This window comes from Macaca nemestrina, chromosome 14, assembly GCF_043159975.1.
Source record: "Macaca nemestrina isolate mMacNem1 chromosome 14, mMacNem.hap1, whole genome shotgun sequence".
NCBI classification, from domain to species: Eukaryota; Metazoa; Chordata; class Mammalia; order Primates; family Cercopithecidae; genus Macaca; species Macaca nemestrina.
The window spans coordinates 69,315,723-69,337,809 of NC_092138.1; the positions used below are offsets into that span (position 1 = coordinate 69,315,723).

The 22,087-nt window shown below is 44.7% G+C and overlaps 1 protein-coding gene across 12 annotated transcripts in view; it reads right to left on the minus strand.

Moving 5' to 3' along the window:
• LOC105477205 (ankyrin repeat and sterile alpha motif domain containing 6) overlaps positions 1 to 22,087 on the minus strand; it is a 71,289-nt gene that overhangs the window by 15,122 nt on the left and 34,080 nt on the right. For 8 of the 12 annotated variants that reach the window (XR_011612722.1, XR_011612721.1, XR_011612724.1 and 5 more), the window contains 3 exons: positions 16,768 to 16,954; positions 11,697 to 11,764; positions 5,940 to 6,056 (listed from right to left, as the gene is read on the minus strand). Coding sequence is in view for 6 of the 12 variants with exons in the window: in XM_011733609.3 (XP_011731911.2) it covers positions 5,940 to 6,056; positions 11,697 to 11,764; positions 16,768 to 16,954 (372 nt within the window). In the remaining 6 variants the exon portion in view is untranslated. Of the gene's footprint in view, positions 1 to 5,939; positions 6,057 to 6,449; positions 6,485 to 11,696; positions 11,765 to 16,767; positions 16,955 to 22,087 lie in introns of all 12 variants that reach the window. The other 4 variants (XR_003016989.2, XM_011733610.3, XM_071078070.1 and 1 more) reach the window with 2 other exon arrangements.

Here is a 22,087-nt window from a genome sequence, read left to right on the forward strand (position 1 = left end):
CTGGGCAATAGAGCGAGACCCTGTCACAGTCTAGGTTTAGAGCCCATTTCTCCCATTTGCTAGCAGGGTCACCCTGAGCAAGATACTTAATCTCCCTGGGCCTTGGTTTCCTCATCTACAAAACAGGGATGATAACAGTCCCTCAGGTGATGGCTACGGGATTGTCAGAAGGCCTCAGACACAAAGCTGTCCATTGCAGCACCATTTATACAAAGTTTGAAAATCTGTATAAGCAACAGGTAGGAAATTTTTAAAAATTAATTTTAGCACATTTCCCCATCAGACCTTGTGTGGGTAGCTGGAGGCAGACAGGTCCTATCCTCAGAGGGCAGCAGCAGATTAAACATATTTTTAAAAATTAATAAATATGGTCAAAATGTAAATTAAATTAAAAATGTATCATCTCTGGCAGACTGTTCTCTACTAAGAGTGAAAAGGGGGGAAAATCCACTGAATGAGCCCAGACTTCAAATTTTCTTTCATTTCATGGGCTCCCTATAGGCCAGAGAGGCCCCTCTCCAGACCCCCACACAGACACGTCTTGTGCTGATGAGGCCTCCTAGACTCAAGAGGACAGTAAGATTCTCCCTTCATCCCAACCCATCCAAACAATTTTAAATAAGCTGGAAAAATGCCCTCCAGATTCCATCAACACAATCCAAAGGCTGGAGGGTATGACAGAGCATTGGATGCCAGGTCAGAGCATCTGGAATCCCTACTCTATCACTGATTAGCGCCAGCATCCCAGGCCCGCCCCTCTTCCGCTAAGTATCTGTAAAATGGGGATAATGTGACCTGCCAGGGCTACACTGAAGCTCACCCTGAGATAATGAATGGGGTGGCACTGTGCAAACTGCAGAGGGCTAAAGTGTAAATGGAAGGGTTGACAACAATTTTATTATTAAACACCACCTTAGCCTTAATTGCCTGAGAAATGAGGTCAGGGCAAGACAGGGTTCCGGCCCTCGCTGCCTGCTAACCTTAGGAGGGAGCTGCAGATGATTAAAACCGTAATTGTTTCCTGCATCTACAACTGATTGAAGATGATAATGATAATTGCCTTTAAAAACCCCTGAGTTTCAAAGGACCTGCCTGATAACTCTCAAAAGGGAAAAAAAACCAGCCATTAAATGTAGAAAAAAGGTTCACCTATCTAGTATTTCAAAAAACGCAAATTAAAACAAGGTACCTTTTTTTGCCTATCAAATTAATAAAGATTAAAAAACAAACTGATGTAATACTGGCAAAGCTGCAGTGAAACGAACAACAAACTCTCACACACTCACAGCCAGTGGAACTGTTCACTGGCTCTTTCCAGAAAGTTATTCAGATGTACATATACCTTGATTCCGCCTCTTTGATTCAGTAATTCCACTTTCAGACATCTACTGTGAGGAGATGATTAGAAGGCCTTAGACACAAAGCTGTCCATTGCAGCACCATTTATACAAAGTTTGAAAATCTACATAACCAACAGGTAGGAATTTTTTAAAAATTAATTTTAGCACATCTATGCAAATTTATATGAAAAAGAGTTCTTAATGACATGAGTAGCTGCATATATTTCATATTAAAGAAAGCAGGAGATAAAATTACAGACCCAAATTTATCTCAGTCATATTTTTAAAAAAATTTAAGGGTGTGGTGATGCGTGCTCATAATCCAAGCTACTGAAGAGACTGAGGTGGGAAGATCCTTTGAGGCCAGGAGTTTGAGGCCAGCCTGGGCAACACAGGAAGACCCCATCTCTTTAAAAAAGAAAAAACAAAGAAAAAGGACACAAAACACTACAGAGTAATCTGCCCAAAGGTGAACAGTGTTGGCCTCTGAGCGATTGGATTGTGATTTCTTAAAGAAATTATTTTCACCATTTTGGTACTGTGTAAATTTAATAAAATCATATGCACTGCACTGACAACCACAAAAAAAGGGCAACAGAAAGAAACAATGACTTAGAACCAACTAACTCCTCATTTCTGGTAAACCTCCAATATGTAACTCGTCCAAAACTAACAAACTAATGAGCAGACTCGAGCACACATTACAATTCCAGTACTGGGGTGGGTTCATCTGGAAGTGATATGGCTTGCAGGCTGGGAGTCCACAAGCTTTGCTAATATTACTATGCCTAATAAGACTTGCTGATGTTATTATATTATGAGCCAGGTGTTTGGTTAATACTCACTTAAAAAATTTTAGGCCAAAATGCTCAATCTTATTGATTGTGTAAAAAATGCATTTTATATCACACCCTGTTTTCATGTAAACATATATAACTGAAACATTTTGTCCTTTCTATCTGCAAGCATGTTGCTATTTTCTATTCTATTTCCTAAAATGTGCTGCTCATGCCCCATTAAATGGATTCTAAAACCCATCAGTGTGCTGTGGGCCACAGCTAGAAAGACACTGCAGGGAAGGAAAGCTGGGTCTCCCCATCTCATGTGTCCTGGCCTAGGCTCTCCAATGTGTACAGAGCACGAGAGCCATAATGGGTACTCTCTCTTGGTTGGCCAAGCTTGCGCTGCAAAAGAAAAAGTATGAATGTTACAAAGAGAAGTTCATGCCCTATAGCAAAACCAAAGAGGCAGGAACCCTTGATGTCAAGGTCAGGCAAGTCCAGTCTAGAAGAGCCAAGGCCCAGAGCATCTGAAGGCTGTAAGCACAGTGAACTGGCTCTTGGAAGCCACCTTTGGCCTGAGGAGCTCTTTGCACATCTGAGAACCAGCACACAGTTGCAGTGCTAACTTAGAATAATGCAGCAGAAGTTAAATTTGCTTTTGTACTATTACATTTCTCCTAAACACGCCTTTTCTCGATGACTCATGATGATACACGGTCCTCACTTTCAGAGGACTTTATCTGGTACTATATTTACTCTTGAATAACAGGGTCTTTCTCCAGGGAGGTGGTTCAGATCGGCTCCTTCTCCTTGTACCTATTACTGTGTGGAACTGCCTGACTGCAGGGTGGATGCTGCCTGCTGGAGGGACATGGGTGGGATTGAGTGGTGCTCTTGGCCTGGCATGTCACAGGCACCTGGGCCTCTTGGTTGGGAGCTGGTGAGCTGGGCCCCTAAGTAGGACCACTAACAGCTGTCCCTTCTGCTTCTCCTGATGGGGCCTGTTTAGTATAGGATGCAGACTGTCATAGAACAGGGAATGAGGGGAAGGGGGGATGAATTTGAGAGGAAACTGAAAAAAGGCTCTAGTCTGTATAAACTTTAAGAACAATGTCCTCTATCAGGATGGGCTCAAGATGTCACATCATTCACTCTGATGATGTCAGTTAAGTTTCCTAAGGTTTGCAAACTAGCCCAGTCTGTCTGCTTTTTGTGATCCTGGGCCAAGGAGGACACAGTCACAGAGGGCAGAGGGGAGGTTCTGGAAGCATTAGCAGTTGCTATCTGGTGGCTCAGCTCCCGGCCTGTCCTCTCACTGGCCCTGCCTCCAGAGCCTTTTCTGTCCTTCTTCCTTAACTGGCTTAAGCTTGGATTTTCCCCACTCCATTCTTTCCTTGGTTCCCACATCTGGCCTCTGGAGGCCAGGAGGAGAAAGGTTCCTCTAACGCCTGGGCCACAGCCCTTCACCGCCCCACCATCCCTCAGCCACCTCTCCTCCCCAAAGGCCTTTCCCTTACTTGATGGCGTCATCCTTTACCACCTTGGGTGCCTTGCTCTGTCCCTTGGGCTTCCCCACATCTCATGTCTCTTGTTCTGTGCTCCAGTCATTCCTTTAGTCTTCAAACACACTGTACACCTCACCACAGGGCCTTTGCACGTGTGCCTACCTCTGCCTGCTCTGCACTTTTCTACTGGTTTCCACTCTTGCTTCAGGTCTCAGCTGCCTTGCCACTCCCTCAGGGGTATCTTCTCAGCCCTGACTCCAAGCCAGGAGCTCTCACAGCACCACCTGCCTCTCCTTTATGTGCTGTGGGTTAGTTACACCGAGGCAGCTGGAGTCCTTGGGTGAGTTCCTCAACTTCTCTGAGCCTTGGTTTCCTCATCTATAAACTGAAACTGACTTCAGCAGCTTTCATAAGGATTAAATGAATGACTATAATGTATGACATGCTCAGAGCACAACGCGAGGCACAGAGTGATTCTGAATGGTCAATACCCACACGGTGCCTGAGACATAAAGGCTCTTTTTCATGACTAAATCGATGCCCCAGTCTTTAGAGATTGTTCTGGTTGATTCGCCTTCTGTGAGCCACCCTCAGGCTTCAGTTTCTTGGATGATGCCCTTCCTAACAGCCGAGATCTGCCTGCCTCTGACAACCTCCATACCTGCCTTACCCCTCTGCCCTCCCCGCTGACATCTAACAGCAGAGCAGAAGCGGTGCTGGTCCGGAAGTCAGGCATCACTGCCCAACTCTGAGCCTGGGCTTCCCTATATGTAAAGTGAGGTGGTCCAGGCCCATGCAACAACCAAGAAATGTTTAGAATCTGGCCATTTACAGAGGAGAAGTAACTAGTAAAGACTGAAGGAAAACTACTTGGCCTTGGGATGCCCAAAGCAATGCTAAGGGCATCCCTTTGAAGGATCACCTCGTAGCCTTCAGGCAGGAAATAGGAATGACGACAGTGACAACAAAAACCACCGCCTCCAATCCTGGCAGGGCTGAGAGGAGCCGCCTCTGCACAGCACAGTGCTGCAGAGAGGTGAAGAGAAAGAGGCCAGGAAGCCTGGGTTTAGAGTCTCCCTCCACTGCCCACCACCGTGTGACCTGGGCACCATGCTCCCCTCCCTAGACTGTGCACCCTTGCCAGCCAGACGAAGTAAGTGTAAGGACACCGGCCTCCTTGGGCTGTCTCCAGGACTGATGAGGAAACATATGTAGTGATTTGTAGATGATAAAGTACCATGTAAATATTTATTTGCTGCTGGTGCTATGTGTCTGTTCAATATTTCTGTGCATATTCCAGCAACATAAAGAACCATAAAAGTGGCCATGCTCTCTGGTATCTCTGCATACTGTGGAACACAGAGGGAGGGAGGGAGGGAGGGAGGGAGGGAGGGAGGGAGGGAGGGAGGGAGGGAGGGAGGGAGGGAGGAAGGAAGGAAGGAAGGAAGGAAGGAAGGAAGGAAGGAAGGAAGGAAGGAAAGGTAAAAAGGCAGAGATGTCCATTATGGCAATATTCATAATAACAAAATTCCAGGCATGAGACTATTGTCCAGCAAGTGGAAAGCTGTTAGGCAAAGTGTGAAAAAGCAGCAGGTAAACAGCTACTGCACATTGTTGCTGGAAAAAAAAAAAAGCCACCCTATATTAAGAAAAAAAGCAGACGGCAAAGGAGTTCCAAAAACCCAACAGCAATTACAATGAAGCTTGCAAAGTGAGTGGTGATTTGTCTTTTTTATTTTTGTGGTTCTTTTTGTTTTTGGTGTGTGTGTGGCTCTGGGTGGGCGCAGGGTGGGAGCATTGATATTTTTAGCTTTAAAGCTGATGAGAAATTTAACATGAGACAAAAATGTGGGAAGCCGACAATAGTGACTGACGGCTGTCTGTGTGCCAGGAGCTCTGCTGAGCATTTTAGTCCTTGACACAACACCATCATCCCCACCCTACAGATGGGGACAGCGAGGCTCAGAGAGGTGTTCGCCTCACCCCACACAGTGAATAAGTGAAGGAGCTGGGATTCAAACCCAGGCCAGCCTGACCCCAGGGCCTGTCTGTGTCAAAGGCTCGAAGGCTCTGCTTTCACAGCGCTCCCGAGGGCCACACCTAGCCCTGTGCATTGAATTAGCTAAATGAAGATTTCAGCTCAATCTGGGGAGAAACTTTATGGGGGAAGAGGCCATGCTGGGAGGCAGTGAGTGCTTGCTCACTGTCAGATATGACAGAGGAGAGGAAGTAAGACCTTCTCCAGATCCCAGGACCCTGGTGAAGCTCTCAGATGTCTGAAACATGGAAATACAAGAAGCGGAGAACAGTACCTTGCCTGCATTCAGTTCAGAAATCGCTGCCAGAATCTGCTGTCTGGACCCATCTGTCTTAATTCCCAGCTCCTTCAAGTCACCGTCAGTCAGTGTGAGGAACGCTTCCATGTCCACCTGGGGAGAGAGAGGGGATTCGCCACCATCTGCTGGATGCCACAGATTCTTCCCAGCCACAACAGCAATCTCATGATTATGAGCTATGAGTGCTTATTAGTAGTAAACTGATGATGATTTACTACTTCTAAGTCCTGACTTTATCTTTAAAGCATTGTTGAAAACATTTAAAAAAAAAAAAAACGAACTCTCCTCAGATCTGGCTCTTGGATTTTCTGAACAGATGCATTTTAGGAAGACCCTTAAAATGAGCCAAGTAAGGAAAGTCTCTGAGATAGTCATCTGGGTGGCTAGAACAGGAGAAATCCAAGACCTGCTATTAGAAAAGTTAACTGCAATGTTGCTGTACTTTTAACAACGTCGGATACTGTGCAAACGTATGGCAGTACTCACCTCGTCTCCCCCACCATGCACGAGACAGAGACAGACTGTGGAAAGAGAGTGAAGAAATAAGCAGAAGCAATAAAGGAGAGAGGGCCATGGAGAATGAGAGCAGAGCTCAGAATAAGGGCATCTCAAAACTGCAAGCCTTGGTTTCTATGGGTGAGATCCTGATAGCTCTGTCAGCCCTGCCTGGCCCCTGGACAGGAAATCAAGCCCTCTGCTCCACTGGCTTCTGTTCCTCTACGGCAAGGTGGAGGGAAGGTCGGAAGGGGATCCAATGAAGCAAGCACATCCATCACCCTGCATGTCGGACAACAACGGCCTCTGGCATAGAGGTCCACACCTGGCAGGATCCAATCCAGGTCCACTGGGAAGCCAGTCTCAGTGTTAGACCAGAGGAGGGCAGTGAGCACTATGTGTGCAAAGCACCTTCTGAGGATTTCAGATAGACTGAGTCATTTAACCCTCATGACATCAGCGGCGTAGATCACTATCCCCATTTTGGAGACAGGGAAACTGACACACAGAGTTTTTTTTTTTTTAGCATTCAATGTAACATGGCCAGTAAGTGGCAGGGCCTGGCTTTGAACCCTGGCGGAGGGCTCCAGCATCTTCGCCCTTCTCCACAATGCCACATCATTCAGCCGCAGATTCCCTGGCCTCCCTCATGGGCTTTTCCTGAGGGCAGTAGCCCTCTTGCTAACATGACTTCACTTCCCTAAGCATTAAGGCATTGGGTCCCTGGTCTGGGCCCCTCCCCCTGGGGAGATGCTGTTGCAGACAATGCTACAGCTTCACAAATCAGACTCCAACAACAGCGCTCATCTGGGAGACGGGACAGAGAACTGGCTGCCCACACCCATGTCTTCAGCCAGAGCTAAGCAGAAGGAGGCTGTGTTGCCCTGGAGACAGATAGGGTGCCAATTCCCACTCACTGCCGGGGGACCTGGGCAGGTGCCTTACCTCAGTTTCCCCACCGAAAAATTATAGTCCCACCATATAAATTACAGGGTGGATGCGAGATCTACAAAGAGAGTTTACAAACAGCTTTATGATCTACATTTACAAACTACAAGATACTATCACACTTTAGAGATATGCTAGTGCCATTTAAAATGAAACTTGCATAACTTCTTGAAAATCCTCAGTCTTTCACTTTATAAGCAGGTTTTATTTTACATTCCCTCATACCTAACAAGATTAAAATTTTTTTTCTTTAAAACATTTGATTTATGTAGGGATAGAGATTTTCTTTCTGAAATTTTCCCTGCTCCCCATCTTTCCTTTTCTCTGTTAACAGTCATTTTACTTTTCTGGATTAAAAACAAACAAAAACCTCGAACCAGGTTTGAGTCACTGGGGAAGAATCCGCTCCTTTAACCCATCCTTAGCCCTCCCTGAGATGAAGGCACCCCCACCCCTCTGGCAACAGTAAGCTCCTGGCATCTCTTGGGTGTTTTATAGCTCATGGAGTGCTGAGGGGCTGAATGGATGGGTGATGCCATTTTAATGGAAACCACCTGCCCCAGTCCTGCTGGACACGAGTCTCTCCCCACAATCCCAACCCCTAGCAGGGACCCCACATCCAGCCTGGCACCATGGCCAGTCCTCAGCGATTCTGACGTCCTCAGCACCTGCCCTCTTGGTGAGGGGCCCTCCACCTCCTAACTGGTCTTTCCCTCCCAGTTATTCTTCCCCTTCTGCCCTTCCAACCCCTGTCCACCTCCATACCAGAGGCTACAGACCTGTCCAGCCTGCATCTACCTCAAGCCCGTAGTGTACAGAAGCAAGTCCACGCTGTCCAGGCCCTGCCTGGTCAAGCTCCATTCCCTCCTCCTGATGGGCTGGCCTTGGCCCAGCCCCAGCCAAGCCAGAGTACCACAGGCCCCCTCAATGAATCCTGCTCCCTCTTCCCAGATGCCCTTCCAGGTCCGTTCCCCCTCTTTCTCCAAAGTTCAGCTTAGTTCTCAACCCAGGTCTTCTCTGGCCCTCATTTCATAGACCCCTTCTCTGGGTTCCAGAGTATTCTGGGCATCTGCATTTCCCAGCACCCGGCTCTGGCAGAGGGTCTGGCAGGGGCAGGGTCTCACGTACTTAGTGTGTGTTTGTTGACTGAATGAATGAATGACTGCATCAGTCAATCAATCTTCTGCCTCTCCATCTGCACTGACCTTCCCAATTCTGACCTCCGTCAACCCTGGGAGATGCCAAACTCTCAGGGCTTATTCTAGGTGGAGAGCACCAAAGACGGAATTCCTCTCCTATGACTACTTGTGAAGGGGTAGCAGGAATGAGGCAGAAATATCCCAGTATCCTTTCAATATTCATGCCCTATTTTTTAAGCAACAGAATCCCAATTTTTAGCTGGGCATATTTCCACACAGTTAAAACATATTTCTGAGTTTCTTTTGCAGATCAGTATTGTCAGGTGATAAACTTCTGGTAAATGAGATATAATAAAGACTGTGTGGGACTTTGGGGAAGTCTCTTTAAAAAGGAGGGAATGCGTCCTTTTTCAGTCTCCTTCCATCCTGCTGCCTGGAATGTGGATGTGATAGCTGGAGCTCCAGTAGCTATATTGGACTTTGAGGATACAAGCCACATATACTAGTGGGGGTGGAGCAGAGAGCTAAAAGGGGCCAGATGACTCATCTCCAGACTTTCTGTGGGAAAAATCACCTTATTTTTTGTTTAAGGTACCATTATTTTGGTATTTTTCAATACACATAGTCAAATCCACCTTAATACAGGTAGAAAGATGAAAATTATTAGTCTGTCTTTAGCTTCAATGTGGTAAGATAAGAACATGAATTAACTTCATTCCTCTTCCAAATTCTCACTGATTGACTGTAAGTGCATATTAATGGAGAGAATTGTTTACTGTTGGAAACTAGGGAAAAGTGCTATCTACATGCCAGATACTTCCAGGAGTTTCTGCAAGGGACTGAGAAGTATCCATGAAGCTGTGGTGATTGGGTCTGGTGGCAATCAGCAGGGTTAAAACCTCAGTCCTACTAAAGCCTCCAAGGAAAACACTGGGTTGTGGGTCCATATAGAGAGTGCACCCCTACAGTGTAACCAGCTCATATGTTGCCAGAGAGAAACTAAGTAAAATGAAGAGACACTGAGCTTGGCCCCCAGCAAGCACAGGCACCTGTGTCAAGTAGAGATGAGGGCACTGCCTCAGCTAACCTCACAAGAACCTACCACACACAGAGGTCCTCAGCCAGTGGCTGCCAGCCCTCCCCATGGCACCACCTCAGGCCTCAGCTCCCTCCCTGACCCCAGAGGCTGCAGAAACTTCTAGGTGAGTGAGTTATTAAAATCAGAGCGGTGCGGTGGCTCACGCCTGTAATCCCAGCACTCTGGGAGGCCGAGGTGGGCGGATCACGAGGTCAGGAGATCGAGACTATCCTGGCTAACACAGTGAAATCCCATCTCTACTAAAAAATACAAAAAATTAGCCAGGCATAGTGGTGGGCGCCAGTCCCAGCTATTCAGGAGGCTGAGGCAGGAGAATGGCATGAACCCGGGAGACGGAGCTTGCAGTGAGCCGAGATCGTGCCACTGCACTCCAGCCTGGGCGACAGAGCAAGACTCTGTCTCAAAAAAAAAAAAAAAAAAAAATCAGAGCAAATCTGCACAGCCTGCCTTCCTCTCCCCGTGAACATTCTCGAAGCTCTGTACGTCAGCTGAAACACCCCCGTTCCCTACGCTGGACAACCACAACAACCTCTGAATGAAGGAGAGGTGAACTCGCAGACATGCCAGGTCAGAAAAAGGGGTAAGGCCAAGAAATCAGAACAAATGTCACCCTGTGAGCCAGAGACACGATACCTCAGGAAGCAGAAGTGTACTTTAAGATGTGTTCTCCTTATATTCCAAGAAGGCATAAACATATCAGCAAAAGCAGGCAGCGATCAGCAATAGGGAAAGATTTCTTGGAGAAAGTCATTGCTAAGGTTTAAAACACCAGGGAGGCAGGAATGGTAGACTGCATATGGCAGAAAAGCAAATAGGAGGAGAAAAGCTACTGTACCCTCTGTTTGTTTCTTGAACTAAAATACAAGCTCCTCAACTGCATCTCAAGTCTGGTGGGGACAATGAGTGATTCTCATGATTGCTCTGCAATTGTGACAGTTTTCACCTACTAAGCGGCTCACTAGAATGTTCTAAACCAGTGACTATACCCTGGTGGCTGGTGGGCCTGTGGAGGAGTTTTACTTGGCTAAAACAGTAAATTTTTTAACAGCTTACTGAGATATAGTCCATCCACCATACAATTCACCTATTTATACAATTCAATGATTTTTAGTATATTCACAGAGTTGTGTAACCATCACCACACACTCAGTTTTAGAACATTTTCATCACCCCCAAAAGAAACCGTGTATCCATTCCAGTCACTCCCCCTACTCTGCCCATTCCACCCGCCCACCCCTCCACCCAACTCTCTGGCAACCACGAATCTACTTTTCGTGTCTATAGATTTGCCTAGTCTGGACATTTCATATAAATGGAAGCACACCCTATGTGCCTTTTGTGCCTGGTTTCTTCCACTTAGCAAGATGTGTTCTGGTTCATCCATGTTGTAGCATGTGCCAGTATTTCACTCTTTTCAAGGCCAAATAATATTCCACGGCACAGGCATATTTTATTTATCCATTCATTAGTCAATGGACATTCGGCTTTCATGAATAATGCTGCTACAAGCATTTGTGCACAAGTTTCTGTGTGGACGTATGTCTTCATTTCTCTTGGGAATATACCTGGGGGTAGGACTGCTGGGTCATGTGGTAACTCAATGTTTAATATTTTGAGGAAGTGCCAAACTCCAGAACAGTATTTTTTAATGTGAATCTGAATGCTTTTAAACACATAGCAACTCTCTCAGACCACCACAGACCCTAGATCCAGACACATAACACAGGTTCCTCAGGGTTTACTATCAGCCCACTTTTAAGCCTATAAGTCTGCCAGTCAATCACACACAACAAAAAAATGTTTTCAGGACAGAAACTTTTCTAGAGAAAGTAGTGCTCAAAATTACAAAATTCTATCATAACAAAGCTAGCCATAAGTCCTCAGGATTTCACAGTAACAAACTGAACTAAACCCGCTGAGCATGAATTCTATTTCCTCAGCTGTCTCAGTGCAAGAGATCAATTTAGGCTTGCAAAATGAAAACCTACACATTTAGACAAAGTTTTCTTTTACAGTAAGATTTAAATTGACATTCAAAAAGAGCATTCTTACCTCTTGTTCCTCAAAAATGGGCTGATATTTCTCAAGTGATAATTTCTTAAGGATTCCGGTCAGTTCATCTTCAAGAGGGAAAGGTGAAAAAAAAAAAATTTTAGAATTTGGTAAAATGTTATCAAAAAAGTGGTCTTCAAACTTCTATAAAGTAGCGGTAATCTTATTTCAAATGAAATTCTATAAGAAACACCAACACAGAAAGCTGATCTCAGCTGGGCTCCTGCAGATGAGGCTGGAGGTGGGTCCTGAGCCACCTGCACCCTCTTCCCCTCAAGGTAGGTCCTCAGCAATTGACAAAACCCCACGTCAGGCTGCAAAGACACAGAGAGTCTGGGCCAGGACTGACTGATTCCCTCCAGAATGCGACCCTCAAGTTCTGGGAGTTGCAGCTGCCAAAACTAAAACTCTGCCTTCTGTGCGAGAAGGCACCGTAAATGCCAATGCCTGCAGTAAATGCCAATGCCAGCAAGTCCTCAGCTAGTGTGAGGAAGAACTTAAGAAAGAAGGTGGTGGGCTTCAGAGCAGAGCCAGGGTTTGGCTCAAGTGTGCAGAGGCTGTGGCCTTCCTGAAGGAAAAAGGCATCTATGTGGAACAGCAGAGCCAGAAGGGCAAAAGAGGATGATTTGGGGTGTCAGAACAGGGAGAATAAAGAAAAGGAGACAAAACCAGCACCTGAGGGGCTTGGAGAAATAATTCACTCACACATTCAAACGTGATTTGCCAAACTAGGCACTGGGGACTCAACAGATACCAAAACAGACAATAAGAAGGCTGATAGGGGCCGGGCAGGTGGTGCGTGCCTGTAATCCCAGGGCTTTGGGAGGCCGAGGGTGAAGGATCACTTGAGCTCAGAAGTTCAGAACCAGGCCTGGCACTACAATGAGATTTCATTTCTACAAAAAATTTAAAAGTCATTAGCTGGGTGGTGTGATGTGTGTGCCTGTAGTCCCAGTGACTGAGGAGGCTGAAGCAGGAGGATCACTTGTGCCCAGGACTTTGAGGCCACAGTGAGCTGCAATTATGCCACTATGCCATTGCACTCTAGCCTGGGCTACGAAGCAAGACCCTGTCTCAAATAAACAAACAAAGGCTAATAGGCAAGACAGCAAGGAAGAAGAGAGCAGCATTAAGGTAGATGACATCATTTCCAGTTTTACAAACGCTGTTTTACAGAGGATGGTCACGGAAAGACTCTCTTATAAGGTGACCTATGAGCAGTAAATGAAGGAGTGAGTTATGCAGATATCTGGAGTAAGAGCATTAGGCAGCATCCAGACAGGGAAGAGCAGGTGCAAAGGTCCTGAGGCAGTGGATGCAGCTTAAATAAGTGATCAGGAGGCTTGGGTTCCTTCTTTTCTTAACTCACCCTCCCTCCCTCCCCTCCTCCCCTACTTCCTCCCTCCCTCCATCCCTCCCTCCCTCCCTCCCCTACTTCCCTTCCTTCCTTCCAGCAGTGACTACCACTGTGCCCAATGGACACTGGGTAGCAAGGATGGAGAGGTCCCTGTTGTGAAGCTCAGTGTGGCTGGGAGGATGGGATGAGGAGGGTGAAAGCTAATACACAGTGCTATCAGTCAGCCTGTACATGGATGTACTTGCTCTTTACAACACCAATGAGGTAGATCCTATTACTGTCCCCATTCACAGATGAGGAACTGAGGCACAGAAAGGCTCGATACCACATCTTGGGTGAGGTCATCTTGCTAGACTGTGGCAGAGCAGGGAATCAAGCCCAGTGGTCTAGCTACTAGGCCTGTGCTACGCACCTGCTCTCCACTTTTCTCATGGGTGGTGCATGCTACGGTGAAGAGCAAGAATAGGGCGAGGTGGGGACAGAGAGGACAGCTGACCCAGCCCAAGGGACTAGGGAAAGCTTCACAGTAGAAAGGCTACTGAGCAAGGACGTATGAGACAAATCAAATTCCAATCCACACATAATCTGTTGTATTTCATGACACCAAACCTTTGCTCTTGCCGTTCCCTACACATGCAGCCTTGGTCCACAGTGGTGTGCTGGTAAATGCTTAACAACTGGTTCTCGGGGGGAAGATGTATGCATGTATACAGGCACATAAATCTATTGCAGATTTACTAATATAAATGATTTATGGCACACGATTTACAAATAATAAAACACATAATATTCTTTCTTATAAATTCCATATGGCCAATTGATTCTCACCAAATGCTTTCATTTGTTTTTGCCCTACTCTTGTACCCACAGCCAAGGAATATGGCTGGCTGAGAGTTTTGTTTACATGAACAAGAAAGATAAAAAGAAAGAAACAACAAAGACTTAACGTTGGAACTTCAGGTGAGCAACTTGGCTGAATCAGATAACGATTTTCAAATACTGGAAGAATATTTTCTCAATTTTTTGGGCGATTCACAAGATGACAGTTACAGACACAACATACTTTTAAGTTTAACCCTCACTGTTAACATTTTTCCATCACTGCCTAGATTACAAGTAGACAATATCTATAAGACAACAAACCAAGCCCTGGATTGCTTGCGACCAGGGAGGTTGAGGCTGCAGTCAGCTGTGATCGTGCCACTGTACCCCAGCCTGGGTGACAGAGTAAGACCCTGTCGCAAAAAAAAAAGCAAGCCCTGATTGATGGCATTTGCCAATTTCCATGGTGTGAATACCCCCATCATAGCCAATTTCAATCTACCAATCTAATATCCCTGAGAGTGAAGCTGAGCAGAGATGCGCAGTAGGAACACATCATTATGGGGTATTCACATTGCAGATATAAGATATACACAACCTCAAGAGCACAGATAATAAAATATACAAAAATGAGTAAAAAATACATTTTAAGTACAATATACTGTTATATTTCTATAATTTAGTTAATTCTAAGTTCATGTGATTTGTAAATAATGGTTGTGTTTAACAACTAGCTTGGGCATTTCCTACAAACTGAACAGTCAGCTCTGGCACCCCACTGCCTGTCTCTTCCCAGCGTCGTGGTCCAGCTGGAGTGCCCGTTTGCCAGGGGAGCCTTCCACGGCACATGGTGCTGATAGCAGGTATGACCTCACCTTGTGTTATACTCTAATGTCATTATGTTGAATGTGTCTGTCTCCCTGTGAGTTCCCCTGGGTGCACAGGTTAGGGCACCCAGGGGACTGCCCAATAAAACCTCCTGGAACTAATGTGAGGCTGAGAAGGTGATGCTGTCACAAGCTTTGCTGCTTCTAACAGGTGGAGTCCAGAGAGGAGGAATGCAGATGGAGAGATGAGGTGGGGCAAAGCTCACATGTGTCCTCGACTGGGACCACATATTTCCCAGAATATCATAAAAACAGAGGATGGATTGCAGCCCCTGGCCTATAACAATCATATACCACAGGACAAACAGCTTGTGGCCTCAAGACCCAGGAACTCTCAATGGGAAAACTAAGCTTTCTGAACCAGAGAAATTATTCTACAAGTAAAGTGCTATTGGCCCTCTTCTTTCTTCATCCCAATTAGGACTTTGCAAACCATTTTTAATAATGAACAAGAGGGAAAGAGAGTGGGTATGGGCAGTCCATACAGACATCCACTGTCTCCATTGTTTTTGGAAAACAATGGGGCATAAATACCTAACTGAATCTCCAGGGGCTTCAATTCCTGAAAACCTCAGAGGTGGGAGAATTCACGAGTGTGGAACTCAAGACTCCACATAGAAAATACAGTTGGGGAGGAATGAGTTTGCTGGTGAACCTCTGAGGCCTTGATAAATGATCACACTGGATATCACAAAACAATAAAAGTAGCCCCCAAATAAGTAGGATACCAGTGGCAGCACGCATTTATCAACTTAGTACAGACTAGAGCCTGTGCAGGTGATTCCAACTTATCTTGCTCAGCAGAACCTGCTCAGCACCCTCCTCCTCAGCAGCTGCAGCGAGCTGCCCACAAATGCATTTGTGAGGGCCACATACACAATCAGATTTTCCTCCCTGCTGATTTATATTCCTCGATTTGCACCTGCCTGGGCCCCAGGTGTCACCAAAGCTCCCTTCCTCTTTCCCCTCTCCCAGCTCCTAGGGGCCACTAGACGGCAGTTTAAAAGGATGAGATTCCTTTCTTCATCTGCCTTTATCTTTCCTGGGGCCTGACTGCAAAGCCTCTGCTCCTGCCCTACCACCCACTCCATCTTCCCTCATCATTCCTGCACGGGGGCTGCAGAGAGGCTGTAATTCACAAGGCAGGTTCCGAGGCTCTCCTGGCTGCAGCAGACATCAACTGCTTTTGCTTGCCCTCACCCATCCCCCTCCTCCTGGAAACAGTATTTCCAAATTTTCCTTTGAGGAACTCTTTCTCTCCCACTTCCAATACACAAATGTCAGCAGGCTGGACGCCAACTCCGCTCCAAAGCAGACAACTGACCCAAGGGGCATGGCCAATCAACATGTTCCACCCCTGTGGACACAGAGATAGTCAAGGATGGGCAACTGACCCAGGTCATTATAAATACAGCCAAGCCAATGGCCTTACTTGGGATTTTGCTGGACCTACTGAGAAAGTAGCACTCTTTCTGCTGGGGTTGAAAAATTAGTACGAAGACAAAACTATGCCTGAAGCTGCTTGCCACCACTTGGAGAGAGCCTACATGAGACCTGGAAACATTCCCAAAGCACCTGGATTCACGCACGGCTGAAGCACACCCTAGACACTCCCATCATATGAGCCAATGAAATGTCAGGTTTCATTTTTTTTCCTTGAACCAGTGTGAATGGAGTTTCTCTCACTTGCAACTGAAAGAATCCTGACTGGTACAGGGTCCAGGGAAAGTAAGTTCGTGTTGGAGAAGCATTTCCACGGGTGTATGTTTGTGCATATAAACAAAACTCACCTATACTCAAAAACTCTGAGGGAGCGTACCATACCTTTGCACAGCGAAGACAAAAATACAAGGCAGAATCAGAGAAAAGGAGGGACATGTTTGTTGTAAATTTTCTTAAAACCTGACCTAGGATGGTTATAACAATTAAGGTCACCTTGTAGTTCCTTGCTGCCAGGTCATCATGGTGAGGACTAGGTGGGGTTTCAAGCCCTCAGGGGACTCACCCTCATCTGTGATGGTGCCACTGCTGGAGCCCCCACTGCTCTTGGACTGCCGATGGGATGAGGAGGAAGACACTGAGGACTCTGCAGTGTGCCCTTTGGGTGAGGGGGAGGGCGTGAGGGTTGGAGAGGTGCTCTTGGAGGTAGTGGAAGTTCCAGATGGAGGCCTTTTGCTGGTCTCCAATTTCTGCTGAAAAGAGTAAGACAAATACATAAACCATCGCCTGTAGGGTAGAAATGATGAAAACAGACACCCACAACAGGGAACATGGGCGGTATCTGACTCAACACAATGTTTAACCGGGGCTATGAAATCTACTTTTAAAAACATGCAAAGCAGAAACAGTATTATCAGAACAATTAAGAGGAAAATCCAACCCTGGAGCAGAGACAGGATGAGATCAAATAGCTGCACGTTATAAGTCGGGAAACCCCGTCCCAGTCCTGCCCTCCAGCTACTTGCATTGTGTCTTTGGCCAAGTCCTCCGAGCTCTCTGGGCCTCAGTTAACCAGTTGTAAAATCAAAGTGTGGCTTACGGAGGCACAAAGTCTCTTTCCGTTCTTGATGCTCCTTCATCTACACCAGTCACTTCCAAGCTTTTCACCAAAGAACACGTATTCTTCCCTTTTTCTCATTGGTTAGCTTTACAACAAAGGCTTTTTACATTAAAATAATTCTAGACATATAGAAGAGCTGCACAGATAGAATAGAGTTCCCATATACCCCTCACACAGCTTCCTGATATTAACATGTACATCATCACAGTATAATGATCAAAACTAAGCAGCTGACATTGACACAACACTATTAACTAAACTACAGACTTCACTGTGTTTCACTGGCTGTTCTTCTCATGTCCTTATGCTGGTCTGAGATCCGATCCAGGACCCCACGCTGCATGGAGCTGTGCTGTATCTCCGTAGGCTCCTCTGACCTGTGACAGCACTGTCTTTCCTTGTCTTTCATGACCCTGACATTTTTGAAGTCTTGGTCAGGTACTTTGAAGAATGCACATCATTTTGGGATTGTCTTATGTTTTCCCATAATTAGATGTGCTTGTGAATGTAGCGGGCAACGACCACAGAGGTGATACGCCCATTCAGCGCATCGTTATGCAGAGAGGACATAGTATCTGATTACTGGCGATGGTAACCTTCATCACTTACATGAGGGGATGTCTGCCAGATTTCTCCATTATAAAGTCACTGTTTTTCTTTTTAATATTATTTGGGCCGGGCGCGGTGGCTCACGCCTGTAATCCCAGCACTTTGGGAAGCCGAGGCAGGCAGATCACAACATCAGGAGTTCAAGGCCAGCCTAGCCAATATGGTGAAACCCCATCCCTACTAAAAAATACAAAAATTAGACAGGCGTAGTGGTGGGCGCCTGTAGTCCCAGCTACTTGGGAGGCTGAGGCAGGAGAACCACTTGAACCTGGGAGGCAGAGGTTGCAGTGAGCTGAGATCGTACCACTGCACTCCAGCCTGGGTGACAAAGTGAGACTCTGCCTTAAAAAATAAATAAATAAATAAAAATAAAAAATAAAATATTATTTGGGAGAAGATTTTTTGGGTAACTATTTATTAAGGTTCTGTCCATTAATTTTGCATTCATTGGCGAGTCTCACTGAGGCAAGTGTTAGTGGTGTTCCCACGGTGATTTTCTATTGCCCTCGTTCCTTCCACATTTATTATCTGTAATACTTCTATAAGGAAGAGTTGTTCTTTCTCTCCCATTTATTTGCTCAATCATTTATTCCTATCAGTATGGGCTCATGGGTATTTTTTATGCTCTGGGCCATAATCCAATATTACTGTTATTTTGTAGCTCATTATTACAGCTTTGGCCATTGGGAGATCTTTTGGGTTGGCTCCTGTATCCTTCTGACGTGCCATCTTTCTTTCTTTTTAAAAGTATTTCCCTACTTTCTGACACCACAAAATACTTTAAGCTCATCTTATATTTCTGTTGACCCAGTACTAGAATAAACCACTTCTCCAAAGCTTTCCAAGGTCCCTTTTATTAGAGAATGGTATTTAGAAACCAAAATCTGGGCACTAGGTTGCTCACTGGTACTGGGACATCACTGCTTCTAGGTCCTGAAAGTGGACAAAGACACATATACACTAACTCTTGTATACACACATAGCCTATCTACTTTTATATCTACTAACTTTGTGTGTGTGCAACTCTCTGTGTATTTAAAAGCATGCACTCATACTGATTCATACCAATATCTCTGACTTCAATCCAACATCCATAGGTTTTGTTCTAGCATTCCTCCTTTGATTCTGTCTCTGAAAGTAAAAACTTTGCTACTTATTTATTCAATCCTGGTATACATGTTAAGTGTACATGTATGCAAAAAAAATTTTTAGCCCATATCCTGGTAAGGATAGCAGAACTGTTAGCCCATATGCTAGTAAGAAAAAAAATATCAATTAGAGTACAGTACTTGTATACAGTATTTTTTGCCTAATATCCACTCAACACATGATTTTCTCCTCCACCTCCTACAATGTGGTTAGGTCATTCATTTGTAATACACTTAGACCTTTTGTCATAGTTTGCATTATATCTTTGGTTCCTGGTTGATTTTGTTTTTTTTTTAATTTGCATACAGTAAAAAAAAATAGCTCTGCTGCATACAATTCCATGGGATCTGACAAACACGGTGTTATGCATCCACCAAGAGAGTACAATACAGAAGAGTTCCATCATCCTCTGAGTGTCCTTAAGCGGTCCTTTTCTAGCTAATCCCTCCTCCTAACCCCAAGCCATAAAAACAAACACTCTATGTTCCATCCTGTGACTAGAGAGGAAAAAAATAAACTATTTTTCCTCTGTTCTTACCCCACAACAATCAACACAGAATGTGTCTGTGACCAAACGTATGGAGCTTTCTTCCCCTACACACCAACCAAGCAATCAGTTCTGCAGTGGACACCAGCTGAGTATCCTCCAATTCAAGTTTGACATGATCTATCCGAATACAGCATCAAATCCCACAGGTTGAGGGCTCAGTCCCAGGAGACTGCCCCCACTTCAGATGCCAACTGCAAGCCCCAGATTGCTTTACCTGTGCTTTTGACTGGCTATAAATCAGAGTTCCCACAACTCCCTCTTTGGGTTTGAATAATTGGCTAGTGGCTCACAGAACTCAGGGCAACACTTACTTACATTTACTGGTTTATATGGAATATTAGTCAGCCATAAAAAGGATGAAATCCTGTCATTCAAAGCAACATGGATGGAACTGGAGGACATTATGTTAAGTGAAATAAGCCAAGAATGGAAAGTGAAACACCACATACTCTAACTCATATGTGGAAGCTTAAAAAGATGATCAATGAAAGTAAAAAGTAGAACAGCAGATACTAGAAGGTGGGAAGGGAGGGACAGGAAGAGATTTGTTAAAAGAATACAAAATTATAGCTAGATAGAAGGAATAAGTTCTAGTGCTCTATACCACTGTAGGATGACTACCATTAACAATAATATACAGTTTCAAAAAGCTAGAAAGAGGATATTGAATGTTCCCAACACAAATAATAAGTGTCTGAGATGATGGATATATAATTACCCAGATCTGATCACTATATATTATATGTATCTAAATATCACTATGTACTCTGTAAATATGTACAATTATTATGTGTCAATGAAAAAAATAAAAATTTAAAGATATTTCCAGGATATAAATAAATAAATGTATAGGGCAAGGCATGGAGGAAAGCACAAGGAGCTCCCACGCTCTTCCTGGGCATACTACCCTCCAGTAGTCTCCAGGTGTTCAGCTGCTTGGCTCTCTGAACCCAGTCCTTTTCAGGTTTTCACGAGAGCCTCATTACGGAGGCACAACTAATTAAATCATTGGCCACTGATTATCAACTAAACCTTCAAACCCTCTCCCTCTCCCCAGAGGTTGTGGGGTAGAGTGAAAGGCTCAACGCTCTAATCCTGCCTTGGTCTTTCCTGTGACTGGTTGCCATCCTGAAGCTACTTAGGGGCTGCCAGCCATCAGTAAATTCATTAGCACACAAAATGACATCACTTTGGAGATTCTAAGGATTCAGGAATTGTATGACAGGAAACTGGATGAAGACCAAATACACATTTCACAGTTATCACACATCCCTACAGTGTTGCTGTTTCCAGAATGTCATATAAATGGAATCACACAATTTGTAGACTTTTGGGTCTGTCTTCTTTCACTCAGCATAATGCCTTTAGGATTCACTCAAGCAATCGCATGTATCAACAGTGTGTCCCTTTGTGATGCTGTGTTGTGTTCTATTGAATGAATATACTACAATTAGTTTATCTATTCACCTGTTGAAGAACATTTGGGACGTTTCCAGTTTGGGGTGATTACTTTGTAAAACGAATACAAAGATTCACAGATTTTTGCAGGAGGATAAATTTTTTAAAAATCTACCTAGTAGTCAGCAGTTAGCTGGGTCACATCACAAGTGAATGTTTAGTTTTATAAGAAACTGCCTATCTTTTTCAAGATGGCTGTACCATTCTGCATTCCTATTAGCAATTAATGGGAGTTCCAGTAGTTCCACATTTGTCATCAGCAACTGTACCTTTTTAAATCTTGGCCAGTCTAATAGGTATGTAGTTCTATCTTAATTATGGTTTTAATTTGCATTATCCTAGTAACTAATGATGGTTAAACATCTTTTCATATGCTTATTTTCCATCTTTATATTTTCTTTGATGAAGTATATGTTCAAGTATTTTGCCCATTTTTACATTTATGTTTTATTGTTGAATTGAGGGTTCTTTATTTAGTCTGGAAAAAAAGACTTGTTTGTTTTTTATACAGATAGGGCCTCACTCTGTAGCCCAGGCTGGAATGCAGTGGCAACATCATAGCTCACTGCAGCCTTGAACTCTTGGGCTTAAGTAATATTCCCACCTCCACTTCCTGAGTAGTTGGGACCACAGGCATGAGCCACTGCACCTGGTTCCTGGATAAAAAACTTTTTCCAGATCTATGATTTGAAAATACTCTCTCCTAGTCTGTGGCATGACTTTTCATTTTCTTAATGGTATCTTTTGCAAGGCAAAAGATTTAAGTTCCGATTAAGTCCAAATTTGCCAATTTTTTCTTTTATGTAACATGCTTTTGGCACTGTGAGATATATACGGAGGTTCGTTTTCTTGCAATATGAACATCCAATTGTTCCAGCACTCTTCGTTGAAAAGACTACCCTTTCTCCACTGAATTGCCTTTGTACCTTTGAAAAAAGAATTTAGTTGGCTTGTCTTGTGTGGGTCTATTTTTGGGTTCTCTCTTTTGTTCCACTGATC